The following is a 21294-nucleotide window of genomic DNA, read 5'->3' on the forward strand; positions in this document are numbered from 1 at the left end:
TAGTTACTATTGTGTGATTAGTTTACACCCCTTCCTTGTGGGACTATTATCCCTTTTTGGGAGGTAGGGCTCAAATTCCCTGGCACTGGTCTCTACCTAATGAGGAGGGGGTGTTAGTGTTAGGGGAATGGAGTTCCACCACCTCTCTAGGACCACTTTAAGCCCTGGACAACATCATATATTACCTGGATTCTTTACAGAAACTGAGGATTAATGGGTAATATTATTGGCTAATTCTATCTTTCCGCTTCCCAAAAAATGAAATAAAGTGGATGTTGCCTGAAGGGAAATTGAAAACGGAACAGTCAGAATTTAGGAAGTAGAAAAGTCATTGCTAAATGCAGATACCATTCTATGGGTGATCTCTCGGTTCATAATTGTTTATTTAAGAAACGTCACAATAATGCATCCCACAGACTACAATGGCTAATTCTATCTACATATGACATTAGCTGCCAGTGGCATAACTATAATGTATGCGCCCCCCCCACCGATAATTTGGCAGCGCCCCTTCCCAGCCGCCCATGCCTCCTTCCCCCCTGTTCCTTACCCCTCCGCCAGGCAGCAGGGACCCGCAGATCTTGTCTGTGGTGCGGTCCCGTCCCCCTCCTGGCTTCTGCTATGAAAAACGGACTATTACAAAATGTCCGCCCCCATACAGCAGACAGTTTCAGAGAACTGTCTGCTATATGGGGGCGGACATTTTATGATGGTCCATCTGTTTCCAAAGTGTCAGAAGCCAAGGAAGAGCCGGGACCGCAGCGAATATAAGTAAATCTGCGGGTCTGTGGCGACAGCGTGACAATAGCCCCCAGACCCCCGGCGCCCGCAGTTACACAATGCCTCCCTGCTACCGCGGGGGCTGCGGGGCTATTGTTACACCACTGTTAGCTGCCATGGTCAATGTTCCCAAGTTCGAAGCTTGGCAAATGCCACACTATAGGTTTCAATGGGGGACTGCTTTTGCCGTGAAAACTGGTGATTGTGACAGGTATGTAAAAGTCACATTGTGCAGACGATAGTCATCAACATTTTGGACCTTTTTCATTGTGTTGGATATTCTCACTTGAAAAACAAACATCAACTTATTTGCCAGTGATTGGCGTGAAGGAGCGGTGGTGACCTGCCTGGGCTTCTGTTATTACAAGCCATAACAACTTGGTGGACGGTGGAAACAGCTCTGCAAGGGTAAGCTGCCCTTAAGAATTAATGTGGAGGTGAGAGCTGCAGCTTAGAAATTTAAGACTGTTTGCACTGCCAAAAGCAATACTCAGGCTTGATTATACTGAGAGCTCAAAAAAGATTTGTGGTTATTCCCTAATATTAAATCACGTTGGGCCCTCGGATATTTATGTACCGCGTGGCTGAACACTCACGGAACAACATTAGCAAAAGCCAGCAAGTTAGTGTGGCCTAAGTGGGAATATGGAGTGTATCTATACTGAAAACAGAGAGGCCAGTTTAACAGTGTGTAATGGGAAAAACTGGTAATGCCGCAGCTGCAGCGTGGCTAGAAAAATATGCAAGGACAAATGCCAATAATAATAACACACAGACGCCATCAACTACACCAATATCAAAAGTACTGCACCCCCCAGCACAAGTACACCTGACATTACTTTACAACAAGTGCTGGAGGCTATTAAGGGCAGCGAACAGCGCTAAACAGAAAAAGTTACAGAAATACTGGCAGAAGTTGGTGCTCTCAGACATGACATCATAAAGGTGAAGGAGCAAGCAAAGGAGGTTAAGAGTCGAACCTCAAACTTTGAAGATGGTAGTAAGACACTAGCCACAAAAGTTGATACCCTCACTGAGCAGATGCAGGAAATTAAAGTTAAAATGTCAGACATTGAGGGGAGATTACGGAGGAATAATGTGAGGTTTGTGGGTTTTCCCGAACGAGAAGAAGGGACTGAGCCTGTTAAATTTATGGAGAAATGGATTGGAGATAAATTTGGTAGCGAGGTCTTCTCAAATCAAATCATTTCTCCATTGAGAGAGCGCACAGAGTTCCTCTTAGTCCTCTACCCCACGAACACTGATTATAAAGTTCCTGTTGCACGCTGCGGGCGTGGAACGGAGCGCCGCCTCTGTCCGGCCGCCCGCCCTTCCGGGTCTGACGTCAGGTTGCCGAGCAACCTGGGACGCCGGAAGACGCGGCGGACGGACGCAGCCCCGGTCCCCCAGCCCTGCGTCTCCCAGCAACTTGGGACGCCGGCGGGCGGCCAGGGAGCTTCCTGCTGGTGATAGCTTCTGTTTGACACTATCTACCTGCTCCAGCACGGTCCTGTCTGTGCTCCCTGTGATTCATCCCAGTGGAATTCTGTCCCGTCGGTTCTCTGGTTCCGTGAGTTGCCCCAGTCGGGGTTTATTTTGTTCCATTCCTTCCCCTCGTTTGTTTTATTCCTACCTTATTATTCCTTTACAGCCGGTCAGGCTAGTCTCGTTATTTTGGGGTTGTTTAGTGCCCAGCTAGCACTCCCTTTCCGCTTCCCGTTATTACTGGGAATTTCCTTCCTTGGTTCCTCCTTATTGTGTGTTGCTTTTATTGTATGGTTTTGTGGTTTGTGCGACGGGTGTCGCAGGTCGTAGCGAAGTAGGTAGATGGCGCATAGTTGCATTAGCCAGGGTCCGGCAAGCCGCCGTTTGGTTAAATTTCAGTTAGGTCCTTTAGTCAGTTTTTTCCTGTTGACCGTACCCTGGGGGGTCCCCGGCTCCTCTCCTATACCTAACACCTGGCTTTACCGGAGTTAGGGCGGGCTTAACTCGCCCTTCCAAACGTGACGGCTACAGGCGAAGCCTAGAACACCTGCAGGAGTCGGTCACCCAGCCTGGGGGGGTACAACAGAGTCAGAATAGGGTTTGCCGTGGCTGTCCTGAACAGCAGTCCGGGCTGCAGGGTCACACCCGATACCTAACAGTGCCTTAATTTTCAGGACCGTGACAAGTTACTCTGTTTGGCCCGTGATAAAGGCCCTCTGGAACACAACGGGGTGAAAATATCCATTTTTCCAGATTTCGCTGTAGAGATACAATGTAAGAGAAAAGAAGGAAAGGGACTGTTTGATGGGGAACGCACTAAAGAATGTGCAAAATTAATTCAAATATAACCTTTATTGGTTTATTTAATATTTCCTATATCTCAATAAGGAAAGTTGACATAACAGTGAAAAATTAAGGTAAAATCATGGGCATACAAACATGAACGATAGATGTATATAAAGAAGGAAAACTAGTGTGTTTAAAATTTATACAGAGACCAGTCTGAGAAATGACTTGTTATATTACAGCCTGTGAATGGTTTGCATAAGTATTGGACCCCTTCAGAGTGGGCTGTAGAGATACAAAAAGAAAGAACTAAATATAAGGAAGTGAAGCGTAGACTGCGCGAAAAAGGAATAAAATATTCCATGATTTACCCAGCGAAATTGAGAGTCATAGCTGGGGGTGAAACAGTTTTTTTTTCAGTTACCGAAAGACGCTGCAAGATGGATAGATAAATGGGCACCAGGGTTGCGTCAAACGGGAGAAGATTATTATTTTTTTCCAGGGAGCTCCCTGTGTTTTGGTGTCCTATAGAAATAGCCCTATAGAAGTGGGTTAGGATGGGTATAGGTATGCCACAAGGGGGTTGGTATACAGAGTGGGGGGAGGGAGGCTTGGTGGGAGGGAGGTCTGTGTTGTTTGTTTGTGTTTGTCCAGTGTTGCCCATCAGATCTAGGAAGTTAGACATGAGAAGGACATGGCTTAGATGGTAAAAAAAATTTCATGGAATATAAGGGGAATAAATGATAAAATTAAGAGATCTTTGATTATGAAGCAGCTAAGACAATATGACACAGATATTTCAATTCTTGTTGAAACTCACCTGATAGGTAATGAACTAAAATCTCTAAACAGACCTTGGGTGGGTCAAACATAGGGCAGGCGACAGGGGGGGTCAAGGGGGACAAGTGTGACGGGCCCCAGAAATCTCAAGGGCCCCAGCGCTTCCATGCTCCATCACGGCCGCTGGCCTGTCAGTGACATTTGCGGCCAGGCCGTCTACTGTGCACCATCTGTGTGTGGATGGGTCTGACTGACACTGTGTGTCACTGCTGTCTACTGTGAGTGCGCCCTGCCGTTCGGTGCTCAGAGCCATCTACTCTGTGTGCGCACATAGCCTGTGGCCGCAGGTGCACAGTCATACCCGCCGCTGGCACTGTTGCCTCAGTCTCTGGCTCCTGCACATGCGCGGGTCGTCTGTTCCTTGCCTGCTTGTAGTGCTCGGCGTTCTTTTGTGAAGTGACAGGCCAGCAGAAGCCAGCAGCCAGGAGCCAGGCCCACAGGAGTGAGAACGAGAGAAGTCTGCACCTGAAAGCAGGATCTGGAGCAGCGAAAGGTTAAATGAGGCTCGTACAGAAGAGGGTTGTGTGGATTTGGGATTAGGTGGGGGCCCCAGAAATATAATTGTACAGGGCCCCAAGATTTCTGTTGCCAGCCCTGGTCAAACATACCATGCTCCCTTTACCACGACGGCAAGGGGTGTATCTGTTCTGATCAAGAGATCTCTTTCTTTTACCAACAATAAGATCAAGATTGACAATATGGGCCGTTATGTTTTTTTGGAATGCTCCATACAGTCGGTGCATATATTATTGTTAGCGGAGTATATTCCTCCACCTTTTTCTTACGCTGTTTTAATAGATGCGATCGAGTTTGTTTCCGCCTCTCCGGGCCTGCCAGTAATATGTACTGGAGACTTCAATAATATACTGGATTTACATCTGGATAGATGTAAGGGAGGGAAAGAAACCCGGGTAAAAAACAGTTTTCATGTTTCTCTATCTCATACCAGTCATTCTCAAGGATAGACTTGATGTTGATGTCCAAGATACCAGACGTAATCAGCATAGAGTACAAAGCAAGAGGAATATGAGACCATTCCCCAGTAATGGTGGAATTGAAGGATATCACATCTAAACATAACTCGTTTTGGAAATTTGATGCTAGGTTTTTAGAAAAACTGGCGGATGGGGATAAATTAAGCGACCAATGGGAAGTATTTTGGAGGTGGAATAGAGGGTCAGCCCCCATAGGTGTGGTTTGGAACTCCTTCAAATTGTTTATGGGAGGTGTATTGAAAAAAGGGGTTAGTGATATAAAAAAGAGAAGAAAAAGTAAAATACTAGATTTAGAAGAAAAGTGTTTAACTTTGGAAACTTCATAAAGAGAGACCAACACAGAGGAAAGTAAAAAAGAGTGGTTAGAGGCGCAAAGGAAGTGGTTGGAGGGTATTGAGGAGGAAAATTCTAGGCTTTTGCAAAATAACTCCTATTCTAGGTATGCAAGTTTCTTGGCATACATCGCGCAAGCGGACAACCCCTCAACGGTTATCACCAAAATAGCCAATGGAACAGAGGAAATAAAAGAGACTAACTCTAAAATAGTTGAGACTTTTAAAAATTACTTTTCCAAAATATATGAATCTAGTATAGAGTATAATCAAGAGGAGTTAGAACTCTTTTTAAGTAATATAAGACTTCCCCGTATATCCATAGAAAGCAAGGACAATATGGATGCACCACTATCTTTGCAAGAGATAAAGGATGTCATTAATTTGTTACCAACTGGGAAATCTCCAGGGTTGGATGGCATACCGGGGGAAGTTTATAAAAAATATATAGAGGTTCTGTCCCCTATGCTATTAGAGACATTTAATGGTGGGTTTCAGGAGAATAATCTCCCAATATCTATGTTAGAGGCCAAGATAGTGGTTCTATTAAAGGCTGAAAAGAACCCCATATTGTTAGATTCGTATCGCCCCATCTCTCTTATACTGTAGCTACGGAAGTCAAAATATTGGCTAAGATTTTGGCAGGTAGATTGAATAGGCACATTGGGGAGGTGGTGCATACTAATCAAACTGGCTTCATGCCAGGGAAAACCACCTCAATAAATATACGTAAGGTATATACACAGATACAAATTTCCAGAGATAGTGACCCCTGCCCGGTGATAGTGTCGCTCGGCGCCGTGAAAGCATTTGATACCGTCGAGTGGCATTATCTCTGGGCGGTGCTGTATGAGTTTGGGTTTGGACCCAGATTTATTAAATGGGTCCAACTACTTTACGCCTCCCCGAGTGCCAGACTAGCTATAAATGGCTGCATCTCTCAATGGTTTGCACTTTCCAGGGGGACCAGGCAGGGCTGTCCCCTTTCGCCCAGTCTGTTCTCCCTGGTGATAGAACCATTGGCATGTATATTACGAGACCATCCAGGAATATTGGGCTTTAAAACTGGGCTAGGTTCGGAAGTAGTGGATTTAGAGATGAGGATGGCCTAGAGCAATGGGAGAAGGATTTAGGCCAAATTGAGGAGGAAAAGTGAAGGGAGGCAGTATCATCAGTCTCTAAAGCAACATACTCGATCAACGTACAACAAATTCAGCTATTTATGTTACACAGATCATATATGACAATGACTAGGTTGGTAAAGTTCGGAGGGAAGTCCTCAGAGATCTTTCCAAAATGCGAAGCCTGTCCAGGCACTTTCTTTCACTTAATTTGGTAGTGTCAGGAGGTTTAACGTTTTGGGCAGAGGTGCAAACAACATTGGTGAGAACGGGAGTGGATGAGCGAAGTTTAACTTCCAAATGCTGTCTATTAAATATATTTGATGACAGAGGGATAGGAAGCACAGATAGGAATTATATTATAAATATGTGTGCACTGGCAAAGGTTATGATTGCCAGGTCATGGATGGCAAAAACTGGGCCAGATATACATGCGTGGAAAGCTCTGGTGGAATACACGGTAGTATATGAGAAACACATATACATTCGTAGGAATACTATGATGAAATTCCAGAAAATATGGGGGAAATGGCTAAAGACGAGCCTCTTAGGAGGGTTTTCTATATTTCTATATTAAATTATTCTTTCTTTTTTTTCTCTTCCCCTTTTCTTTCACGTGCACGTCTTTATTATATTTGTAGGTTGAAATGAAATTATTAGTACCATTATGCCACGATAGTTGATTAGTACACTTTTAGTCACGAGAATTCTGAAAAAGCTAAAGGCAAGATGTCCTCAGACACATTAGATCAGGGGTGTCAAACTCAAATTCATCAGGGGCCGCATCAGCACATTGATCACCCGCAAAGGGCCGGTACACATTCAGAAAGGGGGCGTGGCCATGAACAAATGGGAGTGGCCATGGGCAAAAAGGGCATTACCACGTCCCCTTTCCGAATGTGTACTACTACAAGTATCATGGTGAGTAGTAGGCTGCCTACCTGTGTCCAACCAGGATGGGGAGAGGGAGAGCTGCTCTTCAAACTGTCTCCTGCACGATTTTTCTTTTTGCTGGTGGTGGCTGCCAGGGGTTAATGTCTGTTGCCAGGGATTCCAGCTCGTTGCCAAGGGGTTAATGTACATTTTCAGGGGTTCTTGCTCGTTGCCAAGGGGGGGGTTAATGTCTGTTGCCAGGGGTTCTTGCTAATTGCCATGGGGTTAATGTCCATTACCAGGGGTTCCAGCTCGTTGCCAAGGGGTTAATGTCCTTTGCCAGGGGTTTCAGCTCGTTGCCCAGGGGTTAATGTCCGTTTTCATGGGTTCTTGCTCGTTGCCAGGGGGTGTTAATGTCCGTTGCCAGGGGTTAATATGTGCTTGCCCACCCACCCCACAGTTACTGCTGCCTTTACCTGCGCACAGAATGTTCAGTGTCTGACAGGAAGAGCAGCTCTGCACGTCACCAGGAAGTCGCAGAGCTGTGCTTCCTGTCAGACACTGAACATTCTGTGTGCAAGGACGGAGAGGCGCAGGGGGGCGGGCAGCGGGGGCGGATGGGCAGCGGCGAGGGGGGGGGGGGGTGGGCGGAGGCAGGGGGCCACTTGAAGAGGTCCGGCGGGCCGGATTCGGCCCGCGGGCCTTGAGTTTGACACCCGTGCATTAGATGGTGTAAAATAAATGTATATGTGCATTGCACAGCACACAATATAAGAAATCGAACTGTGGAGGGTAAATGTGAAGTTGTACCGAGTAGGGGTTTCCTCTGAACTACAGTATGTAAGATTCCGACTCGTGGGAATTGCCAGAGCCATCCCTGTGGATTTGCCGTGAAATTGATAGCCGACAAGTCAGGTTAAGATGGGAATGATAGAGGTCTTCGAGATGTAAGGTTAGTTGGGCAACACTGGACGGGGTACGGTTTTGTAGTTTGTTTGCGGAAATGGGAATTTGTTCATCTATAAAGGAAGATGTGATATTGTATAGCTTTTCCCCCTTTCGCACTGTATGTGATTTTAATGTCTCTTTTTTTTCTCTTTGTACGTCTTTATATCTTAAAATAAATAAAAAAATAAAAAAATGTTATACCAGTGCTTTTGTGCATCACTGTCTGCAGGCTCGGCGATGGTAGATGATAATACTGTATGTTATTTAGTAAATATTTCCTTTACAATCTTCCCAGATCCCATAGTGCCTGCAACATATCGTGCCTGGATAAATTAAAAGATGTGAAGATAGACAGGTAATATCACTGACTGATATCTATACTTCCTACCACGCTATATAACATGTAAGGTCCTGATGTTGCCTGTTGGATCAAGAGCTGGTGGCAGCTTCAGCTTCTGTGTCATACTGTATATTGGGAAAGGTGGCATTGGGGGATGCAGTTATAATCCTGGCAGTCAGGATGCTGGCTGTCGGAATGCCAACGCCAACATACTGACTGCCGTCAGAACACTGGTGCTGGAACTTTGACATGGATGAGGATGAAGATGCCAGAATCCTGAATGTAAGTCTGTTGGGGCGGGTTAGGCTCAGTCTGGGGAAGAAGGGGTTAAGTTTAAGCAATAGGGGCAGGGCCACCATCAGGGGGGTGCTGAAGGTACAACTATCCTGGGTCCCACCACTCTGGCAGAGAGGGGAGGGCCCAGGCCATTCTGTTGCAGCCCCCTGGCCTATGGTTGTATCCCACCGTACACCACTAGCCAGCATCCTGGATTTAATAGCGGTGGTCTGTGGGTCACGCTGTGCCAGAACAGTAGCCTGAAGATGAGCTGCTCAACTGCTGTCCTGAAGAGCAGGGAGTTGAGCAGCTGAGTGTTGACTGCAACGATGGCTACAAGGGGATAGGTCATCTTTAAACAGCACAGGAGGGAAAGGGGAGGGACAGTATTTTGACAGTACTGAGTCCCGCAATTTCTGGTGGCAGCCAGGTAAATTAAGGGTTAGGCTGGGGGGGTTAGGCTATGGGCGGGGGGTTAGGTGCGGGGTATGGGTGTTATAGTTAGGCACTAGCGGGGAGGGTTTAGGGTTAGTGTTAATATAGGCACTTTCTTTCACTTAATTTGGTAGTGTCAGGAGGTTCAGCGGTTTTGGGCAGAGGTGCAAACAACATTGGTGAGAACGGGAGTGGATGAGCGAAGTTTAACTCCTAAATGCTGTCTATTAAATATATTTGATGACAGAGGGATAGGAAGCACAGATAGGAATTATATTATAAATATGTGTGCACTGGCAAAGATTATGATTGCCAGGTCATGGATGGCAAAAACTGGGCCAGATATACATGCGTGGAAAGCTTTGGTGGAATACACGGTAGTATATGAGAAATACATATACATTCGTAGGAATACTATGATGAAATTCCAGAAAATATGGGGGAAATGGCTAAAGACGAGCCTCTTATGAGGGTTTTCTATATTTCTATATTAAATTATTCTTTCTTTTTTTTCTCTTCCCCTTTTCTTTCACGTGCACGTCTTTATTATATTTGTAGGTTGAAATGAAATTATTAGTACCATTATGCCACGATAGTTGATTAGTACACTTTTAGTCACGAGAATTCTGAAAAAGCTAAAGGCAAGATGTCCTCAGACACATTAGATGGTGTAAAATAAATGTATATGTGCATTGCACAGCACACAATATAAGGAGTCGAACTGTGGAGGCTAAATGTGAAGTTGTACCGAGTAGGGGTTTCCTCTGAACTACAGTATGTAAGATTCCGACTCGTGGGAATTGCCAGAGCCATCCCTGCGGATTTGCCGTGAAATTGATAGCCGACAAGTCAGGTTAAGATGGGAATGATAGAGGTCTTCGAGATGTAAGGTTAGTTGGGCAACACTGGACGGGGTACGGTTTTGTAGTTTGTTTGCGGAAATGGGAATTTGTTCATCTATAAAGGAAGATGTGATATTGTATAGCTTTTCCCCCTTTCGCACTGTATGTGATTTTAATGTATCTTTTTTTTTTCTCTTTGTACGTCTTTATATCTTGAAATAAATAAAAAAATAAAAAATGTTATACCAGTGCTTTTGTGCATCACTGTCTGCAGGCTCGGCGATGGTAGATGATAATACTATATGTTATTTAGTAAATATTTCCTTTACAATCTTCCCAGATCCCATAGTGCCTGCAACATATCGTGCCTGGATAAATTAAAAGATGTGAAGATAGACAGGTAATATCACTGACTGATATCTATACTTCCTACCACGCTATATAACATGTAAGGTCCTGATGTTGCCTGTTGGATCAAGAGCTGGTGGCAGCTTCAGCTTCTGTGTCATACTGTATATTGGGAAGGTGGCATTGGGGGATGCAGTTATAATCCTGGCAGTCGGGATGCTGGCTGTCGGAATGCCAACGCCAACATACTGACTGCCGTCAGAACACTGGTGCTGGAACTTTGACATGGATGAGGATGAAGATGCCAGAATCCTGAATGTAAGTCTGTTGGGGCGGGTTAGGCTCAGTCTGGGGAAGAAGGGGTTAAGTTTAAGCAATAGGGGCAGGGCCACCATCAGGGGGGTGCTGTAGGTACAACTATCCTGGGTCCCACCACTCTGGCAGAGAGGGGAGGGCCCAGGCCATTCTGTTGCAGCCCCCTGGCCTATGGTTGTATCCCACCGCACACCACTAGCCAGCATCCTGGATTTAGTAGCGGTGGTCTGTGGGTCACGCTGTGCCAGAACAGTAGCCTGAAGATGAGCTGCTCAACTGCTGTCCTGAAGAGCAGGGAGTTGAGCAGCTGAGTGTTGACTGCAACGATGGCTACAAGGGGATAGGTCATCTTTAAACAGCACAGGAGGGAAAGGGGAGGGACAGTATTTTGACAGTACTGAGTCCCGCAATTTCTGGTGGCAGCCAGGTAAATTAAGGGTTAGGCTGAGGGGGTTAGGCTATGGGCGGGGGGTTAGGTGCGGGGTATGGGTGTTATAGTTAGGCACTAGCGGGGAGGGTTTAGGGTTAGTGTTAATATAGGCACTTTCTTTCACTTCATTTGGTAGTGTCAGGAGGTGTAGCGGTTTTGGGCAGAGGTGCAAACAACATTGGTGAGAACGGGAGTGGATGAGCGAAGTTTAACTCCTAAATGCTGTCTATTAAATATATTTGATGACAGAGGGATAGGAAGCACAGATAGGAATTATATTATAAATATGTGTGCACTGGCAAAGGTTATGATTGCCAGGTCATGGGTGGCAAAAACTGGGCCAGATATACATGCGTGGAAAGCTTTGGTGGAATACACGGTAGTATATGAGAAATACATATACATTCGTAGGAATACTATGATGAAATTCCAGAAAATATGGGGGAAATGGCTAAAGACGAGCCTCTTATGAGGGTTTTCTATATTAAATTATTCTTTCTTTTTTTTCTCTTCCCCTTTTCTTTCACGTGCACGTCTTTATTATATTTGTAGGTTGAAATGAAATTATTAGTACCATTATGCCACGATAGTTGATTAGTACACTTTTAGTCACAAGAATTCTGAAAAAGCTAAAGGCAAGATGTCCTCAGACACATTAGATGGTGTAAAATAAATGTATATGTGCATTGCACAGCACACAATATAAGGAGTCGAACTGTGGAGGGTAAATGTGAAGTTGTACCGAGTAGGGGTTTCCTCTGAACTACAGTATGTAAGATTCCGACTCGTGGGAATTGCCAGAGCCATCCCTGCGGATTTGCCATGAAATTGATAGCCGACAAGTCAGGTTAAGATGGGAATGATATAGGTCTTCGAGATGTAAGGTTAGTTGGGCAACACTGGACGGGGTACGGTTTTGTAGTTTGTTTGCGGAAATGGGAATTTGTTCATCTATAAAGGAAGATGTGATATTGTATAGCTTTTCCCCCTTTCGCACTGTATGTGATTTTAATGTCTCTTTTTTTCTCTTTGTACGTCTTTATATCTTGAAATAAATAAAAAATGTTATACCAGTGCTTTTGTGCATCACAGTCTGCAGGCTCGGCGATGGTAGATGATAATACTGTATGTTATTTAGTAAATATTTCCTTTACAATCTTCCCAGATCCCATAGTGCCTGCAACATATCGTGCCTGGATAAATTAAAAGATGTGAAGATAGACAGGTAATATCACTGACTGATATCTACACTTCCTACCACGCTATATAACATGTAAGGTCCTGATGTTGCCTGTTGGATCAAGAGCTGGTGGCAGCTTCAGCTTCTGTGTCATATATTGGGAAAGGTGGCATTGGGGGATGCAGTTATAATCCTGGCAGTCGGGATGCTGGCTGTCGGAATGCCAACATACTGACTGCCGTCAGAACACTGGTGCTAGAACTTTGACATGGATGAGGATGAAGATGCCAGAATCCTGAATTTAAATCTGTTGGGACGGGTTAGGCTCAGTCTGGGGAAGAAGGGGTTAAGTTTAAGCAATAGGGGCAGGGCAACCATCAGGGGGGTGCTGTAGGTACAACTATCCTGGGTCCCACCACTCTGACAGAGAGATGGCCCAGGCCATTCTGTTGCAGCCCCCTGGCCTATGGTTGTATCCCACCGCACACCACTAGCCAGCATCCTGGATTTAATAGCGGTGGTCTGTGGGTCACGCTGTGCCAGAACAGTAGCCTGAAGATGAGCTGCTCAACTGCTGTCCTGAAGAGCAGGGAGTTGAGCAGCTGAGTGTTGACTGCAACGATGGCTACAAGGGGATAGGTCATCTTTAAACAGCACAGGAGGGAAAGGGGAGGGACAGTATTTTGACAGTACTGAGTCCCGCAATTTCTGGTGGCAGCCAGATAAATTAAGGGTTAGGCTGAGGGGGTTAGGCTATGGGCGGGGGGTTAGGTGCGGGGTATGGGTGTTATAGTTAGGCACTAGCGGGGAGGGTTTAGGGTTAGTGTTAATATGACATTGGTGTTTATGTAGATTAGGTGTGTGCTGTAATTAATGTAACCTTTACTTGGATATTTATTACAAGTATGTCACTACAAACTGCTAGGGGTACATTCAGGGCCACATTAATGAGTGGGCATAATAGGCAGCTGCCCAGGGACCCCTCATTTCTAGGGACCTTTAAAGCAAGGGCAGATTGGGCTGTGGGTATCTGCCTCCTGAGCTTCTTGGGAGGAGTAGAGAATATTAGAGTGGCCAGCAACATTCTATTGAAGATGGGATGTTGCTCAAAGCAACCCATCAGATTCCACTTCTTATTTATCTAGTAACTTCTAGAAGATAATAAATAGAATCTGATTGGTTGCCTATAGCAACATCCCATCTTCAATACAACTGCAATCTTAGTAAATGTACACCTATTGTAAATTTACCTCCTGATATAATGGAATGCTGACAAATAACATAACTGTTCTAACATAGTATTATCTGCTTTTTTAGACTGTTGTATGAGATGCCAGATGTTCGGAAACTCACGTGAGTCTCTATGGAGCCAAGTAAGGCATGCAGTACTGTATGTCCTATCGTGTGATGAGTAAAGGAAATGATTCATTCATGCTACAAGTAGTAAAGGCCCCCATACACGGTGCGATAGCATCGTACAAGTTTTTTATACACCTAAACACTTGGACCACCAATTAGTGTACTGCGTCCCCTTAACATGGCTCACTTTGCTCATGCATAGTCGACACAGGAAAAGGTTGACAAGTTTTTTAGAAATTAAAAACAAAACAAAAACCCAACTTGTCATACTTCACAATCCAAGTGAGCAGTGGCGTAACTATAGCCCCGCAGCCCCCACGGTGGCAGTTAGGTGCTGAGAAGGTGCGGGCATGGGCAGTGCCAGGTTAAGCCTTTGGGGGGCCCGGGGTACTTTAGACAGGGGGGGCCCTTGCACTTGTCATTACTGGCCGCAAACTGCATGGGAGAATATTATACTGTCAAAACACAGAGTAAAGGCAGAATAAACTTGGTCAATGGTTAACTGCAGGGGATATATATATATATATATATATATATATATAGAGAGAGAGAGAGAGAGAGAGAGAGAGAGAGAGAGAGAGAGAGAGAGGCGGAAGAAAGGATGGCACTCCAGGGTCTTAAATCAAATGATATATATATATATATATATATATATATATAGGAGTAGAGTGGATAACCCGGCACTCGTGGGATTTTCAATAATCAAACAATCACGCTGGATAAGTCAGATCGACGTTTCGGTTTCGATACCGATCTTGAAAACGGTATTAAAACCGAAACGTCGATCTGACTTATCCAGCGTGATTGTTTGATTATTGAAAGTCCCACGAGTGCCGGGTTATCCACTCTACTCCTGCATTTTCAGCCTGTCTGACCTCATCGGGCACCGGGGCACCTAAACCCCAGTTGGGGTTCATTATCTGGAGTGCCAGCCATCTCTCTCTACTATATATATATATATATATATATATATATATATATATATATACACACACGCACACATACATACCACATGAAAAGCCTGTGTTTGTCCCTCTGCCCCTTACTCTGTAGGAGTCCTCACAGTCCTAGTGCTGCCTCTGATTAAAAACCCTCCCATGACTAAGCTGCTGCTGCTGCTGCTGTTCTCCATGAACCTGGGAAGCATGTAATGAGCTCCACCAATCAGAGCTCAGCACAAACCTCTCAGCCTCTGTCCTCTGGTGCAAAGTGTCATGGGAAAAAAAAAATACATGCCAACCACAGGGGGCCCCTAGCTAGAGGGGGGGCCCAGGTGCACTGACCCCTTGTGCCTCCATTGTAATCCGGCCCTGGGCATGGGGGTCTGCGGGGCTATGGTTACCTGCTGCCGTCTGCGGGTCCCGGCTCCTGCTGCCCCCCCTCCCCGTGCAGCCGGTACCTCCTGCTGCCGGCGCTTCTGTTGGGTCCCCCCAACTCTCCTCCTAATTACTGTCAAACTAATGATCCACACCAACTTACAGGGGGTGTCCTGGTGCCAAACACTATGCATTAGATTAGAACCTAAAGTAAGTCTGCAGCACAGCACTCAGTGAAGACATTATGCAGTGTGATCACAAGCAGACAGCACTAATCAAACGTGCTAAACGAACATCGACCTCACAAGGCGGCCTGGCAGAAAGGGCATCAATGTGTGGTTTGGGGAGGGAGAGCTACAGTATGAGTATGGATATAAAGTCAGTAGGTAACAGGATAGGGTGAACATTTTGTGGAAATAAAAGGGACAAATAGGCAGCAAAGGCCTTAGCACGGATCACTATACTGATTTCATATACAGTACAGCCATTTTTTTATAACGATTGCCAACTTTTTTTGTATCATAATTGTGGCTTTTTGTAAAAAGTTTCAACCATTTGGATAATGCAAGACAAGTTTTTGTTTAATGACTTACAAGACAGAAGTCTCTCTCTTGTCTAGGAGAAGCAATGTCTTGGTGCTGACTCCTTGGCTGGCCCCAATTATATGGAATGGAACCTTCAACATAGACATACTGAATGCCCAATTCCATCGGAGAGGTGTCCGCATCGGCCTCACTGTGTTTGCTATTAAAAAGTAAGTCATGAATAATAGTAGTAGTAGTAGTAATAATAATAATAATAAATAATAATAATAATAATTTATTGTATGTTGTATTGCATGTTTATTGTTTGTTGTATCGCTGTATCCTTTTGTAAAGCACAACGGAATATGCTGAGCTATATAAAAAACTGTTATTATTAATAATAATAATAATAATAATAATAATAATAACTACAACAATAATAATGGTGCTGTTGGTATTACTAATATTATTTTTATTATAGATATTATTAGTAGTAGTATACCATTATCATCATCGCCATCATCTTGATATTATTGTTTATTATTAAGTTGAAATAAAATGATGATAATAATAATAATAACAACAACAACAACAAAAAGATAATGACTATATTATTATTATTATTATTATTATTATTATTATTATTATTTTTTTTTAATAGTAAGATGATAATAGATGATACTTATTTGTCTTCTTCTGCTTCCTACCACTATTAATGTTGATGATATTTTTATGATAATAATAATAATGATAATAATAATAATAATAATAATAATAATAATAATAACAAAATGAAGATACTAATAAAATTACTATTATTATTAGTATTATTACTGTTTTTTTAATTTATTAATAATATGATCATAGACAGTTCTTGTTTTTCTTGTTCTTCTCCTTCTTCTTCTTCTTCCTACCACGATTGATAAAAATAATAATAATAACAAAATTAAGAAGGTAATAAAATGAATATTGTTATTATTACTATTAATTTATTATTAATAATAAAATCATAATGAATGATAGTCATTGTTCTTCTTGTTCTTATCCTTCTTCTTCCTACCACCATTGGTAATAATAATAATAATAATAATAATAATAATAATAATAATAATTACAAAATGAAAATGAAAATCTTATTGTTATTATTATTGTATTAACCTCAAGCTGATAATAGATGATAGTTCTTCTTTTTTTGATTATTAATATTCATGATGATTAGGATAATAATAATATTAACAATAACATAATAATAATAATAATAATAATAATAATAATAATGCTGTCATTATTGGCATCTAATCCTTGTACAATAGAACAACGGACTCAGGACTCATTGTATTGTTGTATAACATATGGTAACGGGCAGGAATAACTGGAATTAAGCTACTATACTACTGCATTGGGTAGATGGTTATAAGCCATTATAACCATCTGAAAGAAAAATCTATACCACAACATTGATACAGTATTAGGCTAATAACAGCACAGTCCCAACTTTATGTGTGTTAAATCACTACAATAATAATCAGGCACACTGGTATTAGTGAAAAATAAAACCTAAACATCCTAGCATCTGATGTGTGACCTTATTATGCATGTATACAGTTTCACATTTCACCACTTACTTATATAAACCTGAAATAATGACTCGGAGACTTGGATTTGGCAGAAATTGTTAGCTGAATGTATTTAAAACACTTTAAGCTAATTGATTGTACTATAATTCCTTAATTAATGGTGGCCCGAAAGAATGGCTAGTGATCTAAGCTCCACCCCATGACTGACGTATGTTATAACGTATTCCCTAAACAACAAGCGATATGGCTCCACCTACTTCATTGACTGCCCACCAGCCTGCCGTTCTTTACCGCCTTTCAGCCAACGCGTTTACAGACACCACCCCCCCCCCCTGCTAATCCGTAATAGGGCGGGAAGGGTGGGAAATTCCACAGGGAAAAGAGGAAGACTCCTCCTTCCCTGTCCCTATTATCCCAGCTAACTCTGCCCTCCCCTACTTCCTTATTGGATCCGAGTCACATGCTTCCTTAGGTACACACAGCCTTGGATGTTTAATTCACTACATTCCTATGGCAGTCATTACGTTGTTCTTAGCACAATACAGTAACATTCAACATAAAATAATGTATGGGGGGTTCCTTTTTCCCAAATTAAACCTAAATAATTCTATCTGACCATCTGTTTCTAACGCTTTACACTTTGTATGTTTTTCAGATATGTTCAATTTATTCAAGGTTTTCTAGAATCAGCTGAGAAGTTCTTCATGGTGGGACACCCGGTAAATTACTATGTACTCACCGATCAGCCCCATAACATACCCAACATTACACTTGGGGAGCGGAGACAACTGATCATACAGGAAGCCCCTGCATACAAGAGATGGCAAGACATCTCTATGAGGCGCATGGAGATTATTCGAAACTATACTCGTGAACGCTACGTCCATGAAGTGGACTATTTGATCTGTATCGATGTAGACATGAAGTTCACCGATCACGTTGGAGTTGAGATCTTAAGCGAAGTGATTGGAACTATTCATCCTGGTTATTTTATGTCATCACGTCAAAGATTCTGCAATGAGCGGCGGCCAACGTCTGCCGGCTATATTCCTGAGGATGAGGGGGATTTTTACTACACGGGCTGCTATTTCGGAGGTTCAGTAGAGGAGATCTATAAGTTGACTAACTACTGCCACCACGCCATGCTGGCAGACAAGGAAAAGAATATGGAAGCTATTTGGCACGATGAGAGCTATTTAAACAGATATTTCCTTTATCACAAACCAACCAAAGTCCTCTCTCCGGAATATGCATGGAACCACTATTTTGGAAATGGAGACTCAGCTGTTGTACAGATAAAGAGAGTAATTACTATTCAAAAAGATAATGGAAAGGTCCGTAGCAATCGGTGACAACTGGACAAAATGAGACAACTGTACAACTGTCTAGCATAGTGACATCACTAGGGCTGGTGTCACTTGGTGTGGTAACTCGTGGTGCCCCCCCCCCCCCTCCACCCATGGACCTCCTCCCATATAAGATCATTGAGAATCCTTAGTAATGTTTTATGAAAATTGTAATTCACGAACTACTGAATGTAATGACAATAGTAGAGACATAAACAACTTGCAAAATAAGAATTGTACCTTTTAAGTAAGATTACCTTATATGCAGCATATTCAAATTGTAAGTATCTTATTAAAGGCATATGAGTTATTTATTTATTAACAGTTTCTTATATAGCGCAGCAGATTCCGTTGCGCTTTACAGTAGTAGACAGTGATAAAACAAACTGGGTAACAACAGACAGACTTGGAGGTAGGAGGGCCCTGCTGCAAGCTTACAATCTATAGGGACATAGGAGGGAAGGACAGGCACCAGTAATACCATAGCATTCCCACCAAGTTACAAGTCCAGAAGGGAAGCTATATAATACATAAGTGCCTCAGAGGGTTATGCGTGTAGAACTTAAATATGATAGGCTTGCCTGAAGAGGTGAGTTTTCAGGGAATGTTTGAACGTTTGGAGGCTAGTGGAGAGTCTTATTGTGCGTGGAAGGGCATTCTATAGGGTGGGAGCAGCCCGATGATAGTCCTCTAATAGTGAATGGGAGCTGGTGATCCGTACAGAAGAGAGACGCAGATCTTGTGTAGAGCGGAGTGGTCAAGATGGGAGATATTTTTTGATAAGTAAAGAGATATATGCTGGTGCAGTATGGTTAATAGCTTTATATGCGAATAGAAGTGTTTGATATTGAATACGGTAAGATACAGGCAACCAATGAAGGGACTGGCAGAGCGGATCCGCAGATGATGAGTTATCAATTATAACACGGTAAAAGTGCGTGTGCTTCTGGAATATGAGATCAATAATAATAGAAGGACAGAAAACTTCTCTTTTACATTAACATTTGTTTAAAGTGAATACTATGTAAGAAAACAATAGAATTCAAAGTATAAATGTTTAAAAACGACATCAAAGTTATGATACAGCAAGTACTCACCATAATAATTGCCTACAATTATTGTCTCCTCCCTTGGAGAAGCCCGGAGGATAGATTTTTTGCAGCTTTTCCTGGTGGCGGGGCTTGCCATCATTAAGCCCCTCCCCATTCCTGTAAATGCTGTTATTCGCGGCTCTTTCGGTAGTTGGTGGTACTAAATTACTTGATTTGCATCATTGGAACCCCACCCCCTCACCAAAGAGCTGTGAATGTTGGTATTTGACCGGCAGAGGGCGGGGCGAGATGTGGTGGCCCTGCTTAATTTGGGAGGCTTTCCTACTCTTCTGTGGGGCCAGAAGGGGGAGCTGATTTTCTGGACTTTCCCAGCCATTACGGGCGGGTAGGTAAGTATGACTTTAACTTTGCAGCCATTAGGTGACCTTATATGTGTCCTATGCAGCCGGTCACAAGGACTACTACAGTGGTAGCATTCAGGTGTGGATTATGGGGGCCGAGGGCATCTAATTCAACCGCTTTATCCTTTAAAACCTGCTCACAAATTACCACTCCCCATCTAACCACCATGCAATGTCATATAGTGGGTAAAATAACATTAGGTAATGCTCTGCAGCTCTTCATGTCAATTCCTCCAGTCTGTAATGAACGGCACCGACAGCACCATTGCCTCATGTCACTGCAAGGTATTGGCAAACAATGCAGTGTGAAATTGGAAACAACACAAATGATTTAACCAGCAGGTACAGTATGTAGAGGTATCCCAGTTGCTTCCAGGCTATGCTGGGTGTTGTGGTGCATAGTTTGTGTACACACTGTGTGACGGCTTAAGCACGATGGTGGAAACCGGGTTTGTATCAGTGGCAGATCTAGGTTGGGGGCGCACTGGGGAGATTACCCCCCATAGCGCTGTCCTTCTTTAATTAATTCTCTGTATCCTGTCTTATAGATGCATTTAGCACTGTATATGAACCAAAATAAAGATAATATAAATATATATATAAATTTGAATAATGCATGTGACCACCAAAAAAAGGAAGAAGGGTTCAGACCAAAAATAGGAGAAGCCAGTACATAAAATGAGGAAGAGTCAGTATTAGTTATTAAATCGACAGGTTAGGCTGCAGTTCAGTTTAGGGTTTGGGAAAATCTGCAGTTAGGGTTAGGGCTAAGGTTAGGCCATGGTTAGTGGTTAAGGCTAGGATTAGACTGTGGTGAGGGTTAGGGCTATGGTTAGGATGTGGTTAGGGCAAACTATACTGTAGGCTGTGGTTAGGTTTAAGCTGCAGTTAGGACTGGGGCTGGGGTTAGGTAGCAATTAGCATTAGGTCTAGGTTTAGGCAGCAGTTAGGGCAGGCATGTCCAAAGTCAGGCCCGGGGGCCAATTGCGGCCCGTGCTGTCATTTCAAGCGGCCCGCAGCCTCCAGCTGGAAGTGGGCAGAGCATCAGATGTGGGAAGCACAGGACACTAAAGGTGGGGCCCAGGCGAGCGTGCTTTTACCTTGCTGTCTGCTGCAGTGAGGAGGTCCAGGCCGCCGTCAGATGTGTTTGGCGTCCTACCCCTGCTGCTGCAATCGTATATCACCCTACTCCACAATCACAGTGACAGCAGTGTTTGGGGAGGGGGGCTCCCGTAACATGCATTGCGGAGGAGGGCAGCAGCGGGAGCCCAAGCATCTCCTATCCTTGCAGTTCCTGCTTTGCCTCTCCTTCCTCTGGCTCACACAAGGGGCTGGGAAACATACAGAGAAGGGAGGGGGCAGAGTGGGGGACATACAGTGAAGGAAGGTCAGG

General features: G+C 43.6%; 1 protein-coding gene across 4 annotated transcripts in view; it reads left to right on the forward strand.

Moving 5' to 3' along the window:
* The window catches only part of LOC146035306 (histo-blood group ABO system transferase-like), a 65106-nt gene extending 46395 nt beyond the window's left edge, over nucleotides 1-18711 (forward strand). For 3 of the 4 annotated variants that reach the window (XM_083158664.1, XM_083158667.1, XM_083158666.1), the window contains 5 exons: nucleotides 8456-8515; nucleotides 12312-12371; nucleotides 13644-13679; nucleotides 15621-15755; nucleotides 17758-18711. In XM_083158664.1, coding sequence (XP_083014790.1) covers nucleotides 8456-8515; nucleotides 12312-12371; nucleotides 13644-13679; nucleotides 15621-15755; nucleotides 17758-18454 — 988 coding nt within the window. In that variant the 3' untranslated portion in view covers nucleotides 18455-18711. Of the gene's footprint in view, nucleotides 1-8455; nucleotides 8516-9602; nucleotides 10454-12311; nucleotides 12372-13643; nucleotides 13680-15620; nucleotides 15756-17757 lie in introns of those variants that run through there. The other variant, XM_083158665.1, reaches the window with a different exon arrangement.
* Nucleotides 18712-21294: the final 2583 nt, after the last annotated feature.

This window comes from Crinia signifera, chromosome 9 (assembly GCF_055691185.1).
Source record: "Crinia signifera chromosome 9, ASM5569118v1, whole genome shotgun sequence".
Taxonomy (NCBI): Eukaryota; Metazoa; Chordata; class Amphibia; order Anura; family Myobatrachidae; genus Crinia; species Crinia signifera.